At 49.1% G+C, this 18901-nt stretch overlaps 1 protein-coding gene across 1 annotated transcript in view; it reads right to left on the bottom strand.

Moving 5' to 3' along the window:
- Pepd (peptidase D) overlaps positions 1 to 18901 on the bottom strand; it is a 136033-nt gene that overhangs the window by 69476 nt on the left and 47656 nt on the right. Inside the window, exons 8-9 of the mRNA XM_028754198.1 lie at positions 8201 to 8276; positions 6236 to 6282 (exon numbers count right to left, since the gene is read on the bottom strand). Of these exons, the coding sequence (XP_028610031.1) occupies positions 6236 to 6282; positions 8201 to 8276 (123 nt within the window). The remainder of the gene's footprint in view (positions 1 to 6235; positions 6283 to 8200; positions 8277 to 18901) is intronic.

The following is an 18901-nucleotide window of genomic DNA, read 5'->3' on the forward strand; positions in this document are numbered from 1 at the left end:
GTCTGACATGCAAAGTACGGGCACCACCTATGGACAATATAACCAGGCTCACAGAGAAGGGCCATTAATCATCTCTTACCTGGGGACCAGGTCTGGGGCAGTCTGCACTTCAGATCTGTCCCCAATACCTCCTTCTCTTCAAAACCCAAGAATCCTTTACAAGGGGACATACAGTAAACTAGGGACAGCCTGACTGATGTCCAGCTATGCCCAGGCTGAATTCAGATCAGGTCAGAATGTACTTTAGCTGGAAACTGGGCATCTCCAGAATCTTTGAAGAAGGAAACAGACCTCTGAATAACATCCATCACCACCACCACCGGTCTTGTTGAATGGCTCATGAGGAGTTCCAACACTGGCTATGGACATACAAGGCTGGGTCTGATCTCATGCCCAGTAAACAAAGCCGCAGAACAAAAGGAGGGCAGTGTGGGCACAGAGGTCATTCTTCAGAGGTGACAGTGTGCCTAGAGGGATGGTGAACAAGGAAGCCAAGATCTTGTCTAAAACCAGCATTTAGGAGGCAAGCAAAGGAGGCTCTTGAATTTCATGTCAGACTTGGCTACGTAGTGAGACTGACAAAATCGAGGGCTGGGGTCATGGCTCAGCAGTGTTTGGCCTATGTGCTCAGTCCTGTGTTTCATCTCCATGAGAAAAGAATAGGAGAAAGGTGAGGGAGGAAATAAAGATGAGGAGGGAGAGGAGGAAGACAAGGAGGAGGGAAAGAAGGGGGGGAAGGGAGAAGAGGAGAGAGAAGGGAGAGGGAAAGGAGGAAGATGAGGGGGAAGGGAAGAGCCTGAGAATCATGACCCTAGAGATCTGGAATCAACTCCAGCAGACTGCCAGAGCAGCTAGTGCTTGCCTACCCAGAGTGAGGGGTGCAGTCAGGGGCCCACAGAGCCCATGTGCTACAGGCTGCCTGCTCCCCTGCAGCTCTGACCTCCAGGAGAAGAAAGTTGGGGCTTTGCCTCCCTCCCTCTCCAGCCTTCCTCTGTCCTTACTGGAGCTAAAGTTTCTAATCCCTTAAAGACAAAAAGAACCAGGCCTGCTTAAAATAAATATGGCTAGGGTTTTACAACCTGAGAACTCGGTACACGATGTTCACCACTGCCCCAGCACCTGGAGACTTGGATGGAATAGCCAAGTTGGGGTGAGTTTAGGGGTTACTAGAGGTTTGTGTGTAGCTATGAGATGTGCGGTGTGAGTGTGCTAGTGGGTGTGGACTGTGATGTGTGCACAGTATATAACATAGTGTGCACACAGAAGACATGTTTGTGTGGTGTATACAGGAGCGTGGGGGTGTATGGATGTATGTGGTAGGCATTAGTGTGTAATGTGTTTAGGTGTGACATGCATGTGATAAAGACATGAAGTCCCTCAGGCTGTGTCCCTACCCCTACCTCCCCATACCTCTGGACATAACAGGCACCCTGAAGACAAAAGACACATGACTCATTCCATTTGTCCAAAACACAGGAAAAAGCAATAAGACCTTTAATTTTAAAAATGAACAGCTGGGCAAGTTCTTCATTAACACTCGCCTAAAAGAAAACAGGAGGCTACCACTGTGAGCTATTGCCCGTGACAGGAACCCAGAAAAACCCAGTCCTAGTGGAGGGGTTCCAGGCAGGGTTGAAGATTGTCGAGAGGGATTTCTTCATGGGAAAACGGGGTGAGGGGTAAGGCTATGGGACATGCTCATACCCACAGAACCTGTCTTTCTCACAGTACCCACCCCCACAAGCTGTCATGATAGGGCCCCAAATCACCCCTTCACAGATGGGAGACGGGGAGACAGCAATCCCAATTAAGGTCCCAGGCTGTCAACGGCATCAAGTTATTAATCTCCTTGTAGTAAATGTGAACCGGGGCCTGCTTACACAGCCAATTGAGCATGCTCTAAATTAGTGTTTGCAGGTAATTGATTCAGCTGCCAGCCCCATGCCAGCCAGCTACAAGCCAGTTACACCACTAACATTAAATAATATGAGGTGGTAAAACGGACCGCCTGATTGGGCCCGGAGTCAGATGCTGGGCGAGCCCGATTTGTCCAAACATTAACGTCTTATTGGTTTAACACAATTTACTACGCCTCGATTTTGGAAAATGATTTTCATTTCCTTGCTGGCAGGCGTAGCACAGAAGAGAAGGCAGTGTCTTCATAAACGACATCAGCTAGCTTACGCTTTTTTTTTTTTAACATGCCCTCAAGATTGTATAATAAATCTCTGATAATTAAAAAAGGGGGAGGGGCAGGGCTTAGACCGTGGTCTCTAGCTGGCATCCCTGAGTGGGGAAAGCTGTGTGCCTGGTGCTGCCCGATTTCCACCCCAGCTTCCAGCCCTGGCTGAGTCTTCGTCCCACCCCTGCCCTGCTCTGTGGTCTGCAGGTTTGAAGGATGCCTGCCATCAGTGCAGGGCACCGTCAGCACACATCACACTCGGGCTGCCTTGATCTATCTGGTCAGCAGTCCAGTCTGCTAAAAGGGCTATATCCCCTGGGTAGCCAACAACATCTGCTTTAGAAGGCTCTGATTTCAACTTGAGAATAGTCAAGTCTCCAGTGGCATGCATGATGTTAGAAAAATAGTTCAAATCCCTTTTTCTCTCTTCCATTCATCTACCCATCCGTACAACCCAGATATGTTTCCTGATACCAGCTACTGAGTAGGGAAATGAGACACAATTCCTAAGATATCTCCAGGTTCTCATGGACACAGACTGCAACAGGGTCAGAAAGTGTCCCAGGCAGTGACAGACAGGCCTGACTGTGGAAAGACAGCTTAGGACTAAGAGTCAACCCAGTTCATGGCCACAGATGTCTAGGGGGCAGGAGAATACTCACTTGAAACCTAGGCAGAGACATCTTCAGACGTGATGACACCCATGGACAACTGTCTTTCCACTCTGTCCGGGAGCAGGCTTTACATCTCACTCCCGTTACCACCTCCTCCACTCGTCCCTGTATGCCCATTCTCACCAGCCTCTTTATGCTAAGTTCTCAGGGACCCAATGATCGGGTGCTCCCACTGCCTGAGGCCCACAGACAGACACTATTTCCCTCTACAGTAGTGGTTCTTAACCGTCTTAATGATGTGACCTTTTAATACAGTTCCTCATGTTGTGGTGACCCCCAAACCATAAAATTAGTGTGTTGCTACTTCATAACTGTAATTGTGCTACTGTTATGAATTGTAATGCAAATATCTGATATGTAGGAGATCTGATATGCAACCCCAAAGGGGTCATGACCCACAGGTTGAGAATCACTGCTCTAGAATCTAGCCATCTACATTAAGGCCATAGGTGGATGTAGCATGCATGGTACACATGAGAAAACCAGCTGGTCTTCATGCCAAATCTTTGCACTTGGCACCCTCTGTATACCTAGCCAGATACCTGCCGGTGTGCTGGCGAAGCTTCAGACTGCTCGACAGAGCATAACTCAAAGATCTGGCCACCAAGCTCTCCCCAGGATACCCAGCAGTGCAGTGTAATGCACAGCCTCTGTTCGAATCTTGGTTTAAGGAAACCAAGGAATCCAAAAGGGAAAGACAGTTTTACAGCAATGTAGACCAAAGCAAAGGGGAATACTAAGAGACTATAGTCAGGGCACTGGAGGGAGAGCTCAGTGTCAAAAGCACTTGGTGACACTCCAGAGGACCCAGATTTGGCTCCCAGCACCTGCATGCACATGGTACACATAAACACACACACACACACACACACACACACACTCACACTCACATGCATATGCATAAGAGAGGGCTGACAAGATGGCTCAGCAGGTAAAAACACTTGCCTCTAAGCCTGACAACCTTGGGACTCAAGAGTCAGAAGAGAGAATCTTCTGACCTCCACAGGCATGCTCAGGCATGTGTGTGTCCCCACACACACTAAAGCAACTAACTAACTAAATACGAGAAGTCGGTCTTCGGCAGAAGGAGACTGACTCTAAGGACCCTGTGGATACCAAGCAGCCTTCCCAGACACCCAAGCAGCTTGTACCCACACCTCCTCCCCTATCATTTCAAACCAACTAGAGGTCACTTATAAGGCCCAACTCCATGTCCATAGTGGTCACATTGTGTACCCTGCAGAAAAATGACCAGAAAAGGCCTATGTCTGTTCAGTTACTGAGTCAAATTAAATAAAAGTTTGTGCCACGGTTGGCAGGTGGTTGAATCCATGATGTAGGATGTTCAGGTACAGAAAGCTGCTTGTATTGTTTATTTGTATGGTTAGACAGGATAATGGCAGGGTAGTTATAAAAAGGAAAACTCACTGCCTGTCTCACTGACTGAGACATCTTCTGAAATATTTACATGGGAAATGACATGATGTCTGGGCTGTTCACGTACGCCAGCAAACCAAAACATAAACACGAAACTAAACAACAATGGATTAGCACCTCGGGTTCATTATGCTATAGAACGCCTTTACAGTTCTGAAAAACAAAACCCTCCATTATACCCAGGCATTCCTTGCTACAGACCCAAAGCCCATGTAGCTCTGCCTATGGGTGGCAGACAGGGTCAGGGTCAGGGCTGAGGAGAGTCTCAGGGGCCCCTCTAGAGCCAACCTCCTATAGCACAGGGCATAGCTGACTGACAGGCAAAGGTTGTGGGGGCCTCATGCTGAGATATGCTATTCTTGCTCTGATTTCTTGGTTATTTTTATTTGAGGCATCTGTTATGGGTCACTATGAGTCAACTCAATTGGGAACAAGTTTCTGGGCCAGTGCCAGTCTGAGGGGCTCATTGCTCCGCCTTCCACCCTGGGCTAGCAGGATAGCTCCCTTCTCATCTTAGATCCTTGAGGGGGAGGGGGGATGCTGTGCAAACTGCAATCAAAGAGGCTGTGCACGCCCTTCCCCTGTGTCCTTGGTGAGACAGAGGCTCCCTCAGCTTGGATAGAGAGTTGTTACATGCCCCCTCCTGGAACATCATAGCAGCTGAAGAAAGCCATTTTTAACAACTCCTCGTCCTTCAGAGTAAGAAAAGGACTCCAGACACTCAGCTCATCTTTTAGGGTTAAACTCTGAAAAAGGCCTCTATTTTCCAGCCCACAGTGAACACACTTGTCACGCTGGCCACTGGTGACCCCCACCTGTGTGCCTCAGTACTGCTCTTTACACTGATGTGGCAGGCAAGGCCATGAGGGTTGGGATAGCATAATAGTCCTTTCTCTGCTACTATAATAAAATACCCAAGACAGGCTATTTTATAAAGAAAACAGGTTTGTATAGCTTATAATTTTGGAAACTAAAAGTTCAAGATGAGGCACATTGGTTTGGCAGCTTAAGAAGCCAGAGATCTGGGTGTGACCAGGTTGGTTCTTTTTACAACAATCCTTTCTCAAGAACTACCTTTGAGTTCAAGACTCCCCATGACACAAGGGCCTCTCAATAGGCCCCACCTCAAAGCCCAACTCGAGTCACGTCACCATACTGTGGACCCAGCTTCCCCGAGTCAGTCCTTCCAAGGACAGAAGCCCTTGGAAGACACAGCAGAAAAGAATCAGCTCCCCCTGGCACAGGGCAGGCCTCATGGTCACCAGAGGGGCTTGGGGCTGTCAGCATGGGAAAGGGGGTAACAATTGTCAACACATACAAATCCAGGTAGGAAAGGGAACCTGGGATGGGAGTGGTGACAAGTACATCTCCAGGACACCATGTGGTCACCAATGGGAGACCCAGGACGGGGTGGGGGATCTGATCTGGTCCCTAGAGCAGAGCCTGGCTTCCCCAGGCAGCCCCTGGGCATGCCGACCTGCGAGTGGCAAGTCTAATTGGAGCTGAAGGCAGATGGGGCTCTCCAGGGAGCTTTATGAACCACTTAACCACCCTTCGACCCAGGCACCGAGCACAGCAGACATAATGGTAGTGTTTACACATAAAAATGGCAAGCTGTTTTTTACTAGTGGCTTTTGGAGGCACAGTGGCGGCTATTGGGTAAAGTTTCCGCCACAAATTGCAGAAACAAAGTCCAGGAGTGGAATGATGGGGCACTAAACCAGCCTGGAAAGTTATCAAGGCCCATTACCATCAAACACTCTGCCAGGAGCCAGGGAGGTGGCCGCCACCAGGGGACCGTAATCTCTGCCTAGGATCCCAAGGCCGCACATAATCCCCACTTGATCGCACGTGCTGCTCCAGCCCTAGTCAGTTACTTGCTTGGGGAACATAAGTTGCCGGGTTTTACATTTTAATCTTTACTCAGAGACACACAGCTTACCTTTCCATCTCGTATTCCTTCATCCCCACTTTTACAGCCTTCATTACCTAGAGGACGGGCATTAAGCAAAGACATTTGTATTAAGCAGATAAGTAACACGGCCTTATAAATAATGTATAACACTTTTCAAGAGCTCCTCTTTAGCGGAAAAGGAAGGAGGGGGATGTGTGCACACTGGTGCAGAAAAGTGACAAAATTGGACCTTTGTAACAGCTCCAAGACCCACAGAGTTTCTGTGGACCACTGTGGAGTACCTTTGTTTGGAAGCCCATAAACGCCATGCTACAGCTGGCGGGTGGCCAGAAACCTAAAGACAAAAGATTTGGCCAAGATGTTTGGCAAATCCTGAATATTAAGAAAGGGTCTTACTTATTTACTTACCTTTATCTAGTTTTTATAAACAGAGAAATCAGCTGGAACAAGAGATTACATGGCCTTCTGACTATGGGTGTCATCTGTAACACTAAGCTGTGATGGTCCCTGAGCAGGCAGGGGGCTATCCCAGGCACCTTGAGTGGCCTTTAAAATACTCGTTTCCTTATTTGCATGTGGAGCTGTCTGTGGAAAATGGGTGATGGGCAGACTTGGTAAAGCACACCTGCAATACTGGAATTTGGGAAGTGGAAGTGGTAGGATCGTAGCTTTGAGATAGCCTGGGCTACACAGTGAGCTCAAGGCCATCCTGGGATATATAGCAAGATGTTGTCTTTAAAAAGAAAACGAAAGAAGAGAAAAAAAAATGGCTCAACGATTAAAGAATGCTTGCTGCTCATTCATGAGGACTGGAGTTTGGGTTCCAGCAATCACACTGGGCTGGCAACTATATCTCCAGCTCCAAAGGAGCCATCGCCCTCTTCTGGCCTCCAAGGGTACTGCACTCACATATACATATACTTACACAGACACAAATAAACAAACAAATATTTAAATTAAAAGAAAAGGGAAAAAAAAATATGGTGGTGTGGTTTGAAACAGAATGGCCCCATAGGATCATAGATTTGAATGTTTGGTCACCAGAGAGCAGCAATTTGAAAGGATTAGGAGGTGTAGCCTTGTTGGAGGAAGTGTGCCACTGGGGCTAGACTCTGAGGTTATAGCCCATGTCAAGCCCAGAGTCTCTTTCTTCCTGCTGCCTACAGATCTGGATGCAGAACTCTCAACTTCTCCAGCACCGTGTCTGTCTGTAAACCACCACGCTCCCTGACATGATGTCAATGGACTAAACCGCTGAGACTGTAAGCCAGCCCCAATTAAATGCCGTCTTTTATAAGAGCTGTGGTGGGCATGACGTCTCTTCACAGCCATAGAGCACTAAGACAGGCAGCAGAGGAGCTAGAATTACAGTTACAGATGGAAGATGCTTTAACGCAAGCCAAGAAGTTGAGGATGTCAGGAAAGCCTTGCTCTCTTGGAAGTGCGGCCCTCTGGTTAGACAGTCCGTGAAGACTGGGATCATGGCCCTCATGAAGGTGGATACCTTAAGATGGAAAGAGGGAGCAGAGAGTCTCCATCCATGCCCTGCATCTACTGAGAGAGAGATTTCTCTCACCTTCCTTTTCCATGTTGTTTATCTTCCTTACAGTTCTCTCACCCTGCCAAAAGCCATGTCCCCACAGACTAGTATGTTTGAACACTTGGGCTCCAGTGGGTGGTGGTGCTTGGGGGAGCCTGTGGAATCTTTAGGAGGTGAGGCCTAGCCAGAGGAAGCCGGGTGCTGGGGAGCTGGCACTGAGGGCTGTAGCCCAGGCAGCCACACTTCTACCCCAGCCTCTCTTGGTGGGCTGAGGTATGAGCAATCACTGCATGCTCCTCCCTCGAAGGAGCCACTCGTCACTCCACCATGACAGACTGTAAGCCAAAACAAATCCCTCCTCCCTGAGGTCACTTCCTGTCAGGCGTTTGATCACAGCAATTAGCAAAGTCATTAATGTACTACTGCCCAACAGAAGCTGGTGCCCAACTCACCTCACGGTGGGCCTCGCTGGAGATCCGATTTGTGTAGCGCAAAACCTCTAGCTCCATGTCTGTCTTGAACACTCGGCTGCAGAGAGGGGAGAAAGACAGGGTCAATTCAGTGATTTGGCAGGGCCGAGAAGACTTCCCCAGGGAGACTGACCACCACCCCTGGGAATTAGGCCAGAGAAGCCCAACACCCACAGCAATGTGTAATCCTGAGCTATCTAGAAGAAAACCTGGGGTCAGGGGAATGGAGCAGCTGCCCCTTGTCCTAGCACCAGCCACAGGCAGACAGCCTACAGCAATGATGGCTGGAAGCTGCTAGGGACCCTCAGCCTTTGTGGCCATGCACACCCTGCCTGCTTGAGCCCTGGTTTCCTGATTCACAGGGCCAAGCACCTATCCCACCTCCTCAGTGGCTCGGAGAGGTGTTTTGGTCACACAGATTCAAAGTGACCAGCATAAGCTCAGACGCAGCTACCGTGGGACCCACTACAGAGCACATGGACTACATGTGGAGTGGATGGTATGCATAAACCAGCACTGAGGCAGGACTGAGGGCCCTAGGGATAGCAGAGGCTAGACCACTGCATTCCCGTCTACTTCCTTTAGGTAGATTTAGCATGGTGCTCAGTGCTTGGTTGATTCAAGTATTGATTTTTAGAAAGTTATTCCCTCTTGTACCTGACCTAACCCATGGAAATGGGGGACGACTGCATTCGCAAACACTGGAATTTATAGCAGGCCCACTCACAAAGCTGGACACGCCTCAGAAAATAAACATAGCTCCCTTTCCTCTTAAATTACCATTTGCCATGGTCTCACTTACGTATGTCCCATGAATGGCAACAGACATTGGCTACTTTGCCCTAACTCCCCTCCTCAGGCATGAGGCACTCATTCTCAAGGACTCTCGCTGACTCCTTACGTCATTTGGGATGTTGCTGGTGGGACCAGCTGAGGGATGGACGTGTCTGCAGCCCAGTCAGGCCTGCTGCTTCACCAAGGGACACTTCCTGATCATTTATCCCAGAGATAGTTTCCCAGGAAACACAGCCTGAAAGGGTATCTTCATTCCCATTCTGCAGTCAGGCAAACTGAGACTTAGCCAAAACAGTATCAAAGGCGGGCTGCACGGCCCACTGTGCTTCGGCGGCTCCCTTGTCCTGACACTCCACACAAAGCCGGAGCTCCACAGCCGAACAGCTGATCAAATGCCACAGCAGAGGGTCACAGTCAACCATCCAAAAGCTCAAGACTGAAAGAAATAGTTCCAGGCCTAGGCCAGCAAAAGAGATAATGAACAGATATACTATGATGCCTTTAAGACTTATTTTTATTATTTTAGATTATGAGAATGTCTATGTGTGGGTGTGTGCACATAAGTGTCACTGCAGATGCAGACCAGTCGCGGATGTTGGATCCACCTGGCTGGAGTCAGAGGTGGTTCTGAACCACCATGTGGGTGCTGGGAACTCAGGTCCTCTGCAAGAGTATTATTATGTATCCTTGATCACTGAGCCATCTCTCCAGCCCCCCCAGGATATTTTTTAGAAAGTGGCACTGGTCTGAAAGTATAATTAAAAGCAGCAGAAGGTAAGGCAGTCAGCGAATGAATAAAAAAAAAAAAACTGTAAGAATCAGTGTTCAAAGTACGTGGCTTTGAGAACATCCACCAGAACGTGGCTTTGAGAACAGAATTGAATGGGTTCATTTCCACACAGACAACGCGAGACACTTAAGAATGGTTGATGATGTGGTAAATGAGGCGTGAAGTCCTCCTATCCATAAGAGAAGAAGGAGGCAAATGAGACTCTGGATTAAAGAGAGGCACAGAAGCTACAGTGACTTGCCAGGCATCGAGGCAGCAGCACACAGTTCCTTCCTGTGCACGGGGGAGCTGGAGTCTCAAGGTGGGCTTAGCATCACGAGCAGGGTAGGTCAAGTCAGAACTATTTGCATCCTAATGGAGTGCGGTAAGCAACACGTGCCACCTGCGATGGTACATATCCTACACACAATGCCGGAAGGTCTGACTTCCGGCCAACAGGAGACATGGATGTGGAGGGGCACACAAAATGCTCCAACACAAATCCAGAAGCTAGAATGCTCTACAGCACAGCAGGCACCCTTCTTAGAGGTTAGGGCTATTGTCTGGACCTTAACTGTCCCAGTAGAGGGACCTTCCCTCCTCCGCACTGGATGTCTTGGGGATTTTATCACAGCAGCACAAAGCTGGCTGACTATTATTGGTAAGAAAATGTCACTACATCCAGGGAAAATATGGGGACCACACCAGATGTGTAAAGGACAACTGGGGAAATTCCTGTTGATAATTGTTTTCTAACTTAAAAAACAAACCAGATGTCCTCATTAGCATGTTTTACAGAGTTATTTATGTGTGTGGATAGGTGCCTGAGCATATGTTTGTGCGTCACACGTGTGCAGGTGCCTGTGGAAACCTGACGATGGTGTTGGACCTTCTGGATCTGGAGTCACAGGCGCTTACAACTGATATAGGTGCTAGGAACTGAGCCCAGGTTCTCTGCAAGAACCAGGTCTTGGGTTTTATACTGCTGAGACAGAACACTGGGACCAGAAGCAACTTGGGGAGGAAAGGGTTTATTTCATCTTAGTGCTTGAACTCCAACAGCCAGATAATTCAGGGTCAGAACCTGAGGCAGGAGCTGATGCCATGAAGGCGTGCTGCTTAGTAGTTTGCTCCTCATGGCTTGCTCAGCCTGCTTTCTTATAGCACCCAGGACCACCAGCCCAGGGATGACACCACCCACAAGTGAGCTGGGCCCTCCCAAATGAATCACCAATTTAAAAGAATGCGCCACATGCTTGACCACAGGGCCAGAGATGGGGAAAGCGCTTTCTCAATTGAGTTTCCCTCTTCTAAAATGACTCAGGCTAGTGTCAAGTTGACATAAAATTAGCCAGCACAAGTAGCGGCAAGTGCTCTTCACCGCTGAGCCGTCTCTTCAGCCCCTCCTTATTAGTGTAAATGTGCCGTTTATACTGACACATAGATTTTATGGGTATGGCAACACACACACACACACACACACACACACACACACTCACACATGTATCCCCTGAGATAGTTTCTCTTTCAGCACTGGCTGTCCTGGAACTCAGTCTGTAGATCAGGCTGGCCTTGAACTCACAGAAATATGCCCGCCTCTCCCTCTGCCTCTCTGCCTCTCCTCTGCCTCTCCTCTGCCTCTCTGCCTCTCCTCTGCCTCTCTGCCTCTCCCTCTGCCTCTCCCTCTGCCTCTCTGCCTCTCCTTCTGCCTCTCTGCCTCTCCTTCTGCCTCTCTGCGTCTCCTCTGCCTCTCTGCCTCTCCCTCTGCCTCTCCCTCTGCCTCTCTGCCTCTCCCTCTGCCTCTCTGCCTCTCCTCTGCCTCTCTGCCTCTCCTCTGCCTCTCTGCCTCTCCCTCTGCCTCTCCCTCTGCCTCTCTGCCTCTCCCTCTGCCTCTCTGCCTCTCCCCTGCCTCTCTGCCTCTCCTCTGCCTCTCCTCTGCCTCTCTGCCTCTCCCTCTGCCTCTCTGCCTCTCCTCCGCCTCTCCCTCTGCCTCTCTGCCTCTCCTCCGCCTCTGCCCCCAAGTGCTGGGATTAATGGTGTGTGCCACCATCGCCCAATGCATTTCAATATTTTTAATGATTCTAGCAGTATTATCACCTCAGGCATATTTTTTTTTATTATTTTGAGACTGAGTCTTACTACGTAGACTAGGCTCAGTATTATCACCTCAGGCATATTTTTTTTTATTATTTTGAGACTGAGTCTTACTACGTAGACTAGGCTCAGTATTATCACCTCAGGCATATTTTTTTTATTATTTTGAGACTGAGTCTTACTACGTAGACTAGGCTGGCCTTCAACTCTTTATGTAGCCCAGGCTAGCTTTGAACTTGCAATCTCCTTGACTCTGGTCCTAATGTGCTAGGGTCACAGGTATGTATCATCATATGTAGCTATATATCATTTCTTTATATTAAAAAAATTCAAAACTCCTTCCCAGTAGCTAATTCTAAACATTCAATTAATTGGTAGCAATTATGTCTATTCAACTGCACCCTTGTGCCTATTAACCACTCTCTCTCTCCACACATTTCCTTCCATGCTCTGGTTATATTTTATAACTTTTAAAAGTATACAAATGCTGCTTTTACCCTAACAAAGGGGTTTTTATCTTCTAAAAAGATATATCAAAGGGGAATAAAATATGGAGTAGTTCTTGGCAGTCCTGGGAATGGGACCAACGGCCTCCTATGGATTCAGCATCTAACTCCAGAGCTACAAGCACGCTGGAGGTCGGCAGCTGGTGGTTATGTAAGGGGAAAAAATCTCGTTGTTTTGCTACTAGAAGCCTGTCCTTTCGGAAGGCTGGATGTTGGGGCACGAAGGAGCTGCCTCCGGGGAACACTCCTAAGGTGGGCGTGGACCACCACCACAGTGATGTCGATGCAAACCCGATTTTATAGTTTTATTCGTTTTTATTTTTGCTGTTATTTTTACCTCTTACAGTTATCTCCTCACTCCCAAAGCATGGAAGATTTACTGCTCAATAAAGAGCAGGTGAAATGGTAAGAATCCTGACCGAAGGGAAAAAAGCCGTGATGGGAGTCGGCGGTGAGGACGGCGGAGGGTCCTGCAGCCTCAGCTTATGAGGGGAAGGAAGACGGTGCAGAAATGCACAGAGCAGGTCACGAGCAGGGCCCTTGTGAGGCAGGCTGGCGAAGGGAACCCAGAGAGGAGTCAAGAGAAGCACAGCACTAAAAGCACCCTGTGAGGGCTGGGAGGCAGGATGGCGGGCAGGATGGTGGGCAGGATGGTGGGCAGGATTTCAATCTACAGTCCTTATAGTGTTCTGCATTATAGGAAACTCTCTCTCTTTAAATATAATTTATTAGCATATATTAATTATACAAAATAATGAGTTTCATTTTGACATTTTTATACTTTTGGGTTTTTTTTTTTTTACAGTAGTGCAGGCCAGCCTTGAACTCATGAATCTCGAGTTGACTTAGCCTCCTAGGTGACAGGATCAAGGCATGTCTGTTGTGCCTAGTTTCATTTACACATGTGTGAAATGTGCTTTGACATGCTGACCTTTCCATGGTCCTTTTCTGCTCTCATAGTCTCCCTTGCACACATACAATGCGCACGCATACACACACATACACACACACACACTACCCTCCCACATCACACCCCCCCACACATACACGTGCTCCCACACTACCACCATGCCACACACATAAACACATACATACATATGAGACACACGCACAGTCTTAATCTAAAATGTACACATGAGGGGGAACATGTGGTGTGATATTTCCCTTAAGTGCTTACTGCACTTAACATGACGGTCTCTAGTTCTGTCGATTTTTCTGCAAATGACAACAAACTCCTTAGTGTACCTACGTCAGGTTTTTCTTCTCTTAGCTGTTGGTGGGCTAATTCCATATCATGGCTGTTGTGAAACGTACAGCAATAAATCTGGGTGCACAAGTGTGTCTGTAGTACTCCAACTGACTCCCTTTGGGAAACACCAGGGGTGGTACAGCTGGGTTATATGGTAGTTCTACTTAGTTCATGAGGAACCTCCATACTGATTTTGATAGTGGCTTTCCACGTTTACATCACCCCCCAACAGAGATGGCCTAAAGAGTGGCAGAAAAACCACCTAGCAGGGGACTACTACCCAGAATATTCTTTAAAAAATAAAAAATAAAATCAAGACTGAAAGGACAAATGGCCCAATCAATAAATGGGCAAATGCACAAAGCAAGCGGTTCTGAAAGGAGGTAATAAATACAGAATGGTCATAAGCACGTGAGAAAACCCTTCGGCAACCTCCGCCATCAGGGAAACGCAGTAAGATCCTACCTCACTCCACCAGAATGACTATCTACCAAGAAAACCAGTGGAGTTTTCTAACAAGGTATATACACATACTGCTTGGGGAACACTTTTAAACCTTTAATGGGGGGCACCCATGGTAAATGTGCATTCACCTTGCTAGAAAGGACGTGCCAAGCTGACTTTCCCAGTTGAGAAGGTAAAAATGTCCCTCTCTCAAAACCTGGAGACTCAGGGGAGAGAAAAAGCAATTATAACATGGGAAAGGGAGGCCGCCGTGGGAAGGCTGGGATTCTGCAGAAGGTGATGATGGAAAGGATCCAGACTCCCCCCAATGGACCCAGTGAGGAGGCCTCCCACAGCAAGACCTGCAGACGGCAGAGACGACTGAAGAACAGCCAAAGGTCCTCCTCACGTTGCCTTTAATGTCCAGTTCAGTTCCTCACCCTTCCTCTAACAAAGCAGCAATCAGGGATCTTCAAGATCAACCAGTCAGTCCCAGTCAGCGCCTGTGTCTCTCCTCAGGAGAACCAATGATCAATCCACCCACCTGTCCTCTGCTGCCCACAAGAGAGAGCCAGGGGGAGGAACAGGATGAGCTCTGACTGCTGTGAACTCCATCAGAAGCAGCCAGCCCTAAGGGCAGCACAGAAGCAGCTGTGTCTCCATGGTGCCATACATCTGGGGCAGCCAGCCACTGGTTACCGTGAAATGAGGAAGGCCTGCAGCATGCTACGGCTTTCCACAGGCTTTAGAGCCTTCCTTCAGAGTGAGGCAGGCAGAACAATCCCAGCTTGTGAGTCTGCTCCCAAACAGACATTCCTTCTTTCCTGAAGCCTGGCTGCACTGTTTGTCCGGTGGAGGGACCTCTGATTCCACAGCAGGAGACCAGAATGCTTGCTGGTATTCCCTCCCTCCCCCCAGCAGCGGGTCCAGAGAAAAGGTGGGACTGGGAGAAGCAGCTTCAGGTAACAGTGGAGGTCCACAACTACACTCAGGGTAACCTTGTGACTGCCGAGTCTCAGTCCTCACCGCCACCCTCCACAGACTGCAGGCTTCTCTCGGATGCAGTGATGGTCGAGAGATGCCGCAACTAAATCAGATATAGGTGTCTCCGGCCCTTGGCCTTTCTACTGGGCTGAGACTGTCGCCATTGTTTCTGCCTGTACATCACACTCCTTCAGCCTGTGTCCACCCATCCACACGGCCCCACCTTGTCTGCTGCAGAGTGTAGGGGAAAGCACAGGACCAGGAGGGGCAGTTGGCAGGGAAGCTGCCAGCCACCCTGCCTCACCTGATCACTGTATAGTCCCCATCTCTGGGGGAGCATTCAGGAGAGGTAGACTCCCAACTTCTTCCTCCTACTCTACCCTCCCTGCAGAGGCTCCTTTCAGCAGATGAACGACTGAACACCAATCTGGTGGGGGTGGGGGACCACTCTGCCTTTCCTTCCATAGTTGCCAAGTTTTATGCTTCTGGACACATACTCTCCTTTCTCCTGTGGATAGTTCTCTGTTCTACCTGCCAAGTCCTTTATCCTCTTTGTTTTTGTTTTTTTGAGGCAAGATCTTACTTTATAATTCAAGGTGACCTCGAATTTACCAGGTATTCCAGGCTAGCTTTGAACTCTAGACCTTCCTGACTTAGCAGGAGTTTGGGGCTTAAGGGCATATGCACCATACCAGCTGCCCACATGTCCCACTCACTACAGCTCTAGGGCCACTGAACTGGACTCTTGCAGAGAAATCTCCTGCTCTCACTCCATCCTCTTACAGCCAAGCTCCTCCAGAGCAGCTTCTTCCCTCACTACAACCCCCCGCCTCCTTCCCTATGCCTGGGGCTATCCATCCTGTACCCTCACCCTTCTGTCAACCTCCCTCTCCCCCGCTCCTGGAACCCAGAGCTCAGTGGTGAATGCAGGCATGGCCCATCATTTTTTGCCCTCTTGACCCCTCTACTTTGCCTTCTATACCTGTTCCCAGTCTCTGGCATAAGCCTCTGGACTTGATCTCTTGTTGAAGGTCCCCAGTACCTAGGACCTAGCATGCAAAAATTCCCACTGTGTTCAGATCTCTAAAACCCTCCTGCTGCTGATGGCAGACACCTGGCACCTCTGGTCCACTGATAGCCCACATCCAACCTAAGGCTCCAGGCTGCCCCTCACGGGAAGTCTGGAACTTCCCCAGACCCTCTCTTTCTCTATCTCCAGCCCTGCTTGGTTCGCACAGGACCTGGGGTCATGGTTAGGCAGGGCAAGACTCTGACTTCTTGCTTCCAGCAACCTTAGATATCCTCTAGATGAGGGAAAACACATGATTCTGCTTCCCACCCACAACCTGCATGGAGTCTCTCCCGAAGCCTCTTCCCTCCTCTGTCTGCCATTTCACCTGGCTCAGTGGCCCCCAGACATGGGAAAACAGCCTTTTCAAAGTTGGAGAGGGCTCCCCCCACTCCACCTTTGGTTCCAGATAGAAGAGGGACCCTCCCAGAATGAAGGCACTGAAAATCTCTAAGTGTCTTTCAAGAGGCTGAGTGGATCTGCAGAACAGAGAGAGCCACAGGGACGGACATCTGTGGTCCAGAGCAGAGCCGAGGAATGTGATGTTTACCACCACTGCCTGAAGAAGACAGACAGACAGCACACAGGCTGGACAGCTCACTCTCAGGAAAAAAAGAGGAGGGGGGCAAGGTGACATGCAGCTGTGCTTCCAGGATCTAAGAGGCTGGGGCAGGAGGAGCATGGATTTGGAGCTAGCCTGGGCTGCACAGTGAAACACTGTCTCTTGCCTTGGGGCTGGAGGGGGGAGTGGGGAAGAGGCTACCTTGTTCCTAATCCTAGCCAGGTAGCTCTTCAAGGACAGAGGAGCCCACCAGGACTGCACTGCTGTCCTGTCAGGCCAGCAGCACAGCCTCCTGGGAACTGTTGCTGGGCCACAGAGAAGAAGAGGTCCAGGCTAGAAACCACCCCCAGCCCTAGTGCACTTACTCCCCACTGGAGCCCTTCCTCATCCCTGGAAGAGACCCAGGTTAGAACCCTTGTCACCTTCACTCCCTCCCACACTCATCCCTGGCTCCTCCCTACAGTGGACTACCATTCCCACAGTGTAAGCGAGAAAGAACAGACACCACAGAATGCTCTCCCAGGCAGAGACTATGCTCATGTGCAGCCAGTGGGGCTGGAGACTCAGAGCCCTGCCATTAGACCTCTAGCTGGTTCATCCAGGGCTACTTAAAAAAAAAAAAAATCTAGCTGGAGTAGTGAACCACCCTATAAGCCCAGCATTTGGGAGACTAGGGTAGGAAATGGAATCTGAGGGCAGCCTGAGCTACCTGAAGATACTTTGTTTTGAAAAACAAACTGACAAAATCAAAACCAAACAGACAAAAGTGGAACTAAGACAAATTATCCTTGAAAGGCAGTACTCAAAGGCCTGGTTGGTCCCTTCCAACTTAATCTAAGCTTAAGCAGATATCTGCATATACTGATGTAGACAATTATCTAGCCCATGGGTGCTCTTGGTCTGTGGATTTTCCTAGGTGCCAGGGAAAGAGGGCCTGTCCTACCTGGTTGGTTAATTCCAAAACATATGCCTAGATACTGCAGATAACACTCAGTCTGTCCAGGAGGCTGCGTGGATTTTCTGTTGTTGATGAGGTCACTTCTACTGTGTCTAAGCAAGGAAAAGGGGTTTTCTGTCCTCTATAGATTACTGAACCCGAGGGAAGGATTCTCATCTGTCCAAGCAGCCCTGAGATAGCTACTGAAAATATATTGACCCACCCACCAGTTTGGTATCACCACGGGAGGTCAAAGCCACCTCCTATGGGAAGAAACCAAACAGGGCTCAGGCTAGAACAACATCAGCCCCTCATGAAGCCAGGGCAGGGCGCTAGGCAGCTCTAGTTCTCAGATGGGAAGAAGTACAGATATGTGTGCTGGGAGACACGGGTGCTACTTGGCCTTGGAGTAATGGCTGTGAGCGTCTTTATACCCAGGAGGCTGCTCCAACAGACAGGCAGGAGCAAACCGGGGCTGATGGCACATACCCGGAACCTCAGCACTTAGGAAGTGGAGGCAGGAGGATCATGAGTTTAAAGCCAGCCTGGGCATAGTAGAAACCCAATGTCTGGGTATGAAGCACAGTAGTAGAGTAGCTGCGCACACACACACACACACACACACACACACACCCTTCCCCTCATACACACAGAGGCATTAACGTGCATGGGAAGATAAGGATCACAGGCCTCACCCTGGAACCAGAAACTAGTGTCTCCTCCATAGGCCTGAAATGACAAAAACTATACTAGGCAGAGATTTATTTGTGCAATCTTTTTTTCCCCTTAAATATTCACAGGTCACAAAACTGCCTCTAGGTATTAAACCCAGGATTAAGACATCAATTAACTGAGGTCTGAATGCAGCACTGATTAAAATAGTAGCAAGACAGGATGAAGTATTTCCCAGATCAGTCTCTAAGTATCAAGGTGCCGGCTTGTGGAATAAAATCCGTTTAAAGGGCCAGGAACTCCATCTCTCCCAAAGCTCTCTCAGAGCACAAGCAATGGCTCTCAGGAAGGCAGGTGGGCACGAGTTCAATATCAAAGGACTCCCTACGCCCCGCCCCCAACATTCCCTCCACACTGGAGACCTAGTGTAAGGAGAGACAAGAGAGACAAGAAAGGGGCTGCACTGAGTTACATATCCTTGGGAGGCTCTACCAGCAAGTCCATAAATAAACCAGAGCCAAGCTCAGCCCCTAGAGGGGTTGTGGGGACAGGCAAGTGTGTGTGTGTGTGTGTGTGTGTGTGTGTGTGTGTGTGTGTGTGTG

The sequence above is a fragment of the Grammomys surdaster genome, unplaced genomic scaffold (assembly GCF_004785775.1).
Source record: "Grammomys surdaster isolate TR1022 unplaced genomic scaffold, NIH_TR_1.0 125984, whole genome shotgun sequence".
NCBI classification, from domain to species: domain Eukaryota; kingdom Metazoa; phylum Chordata; class Mammalia; order Rodentia; family Muridae; genus Grammomys; species Grammomys surdaster.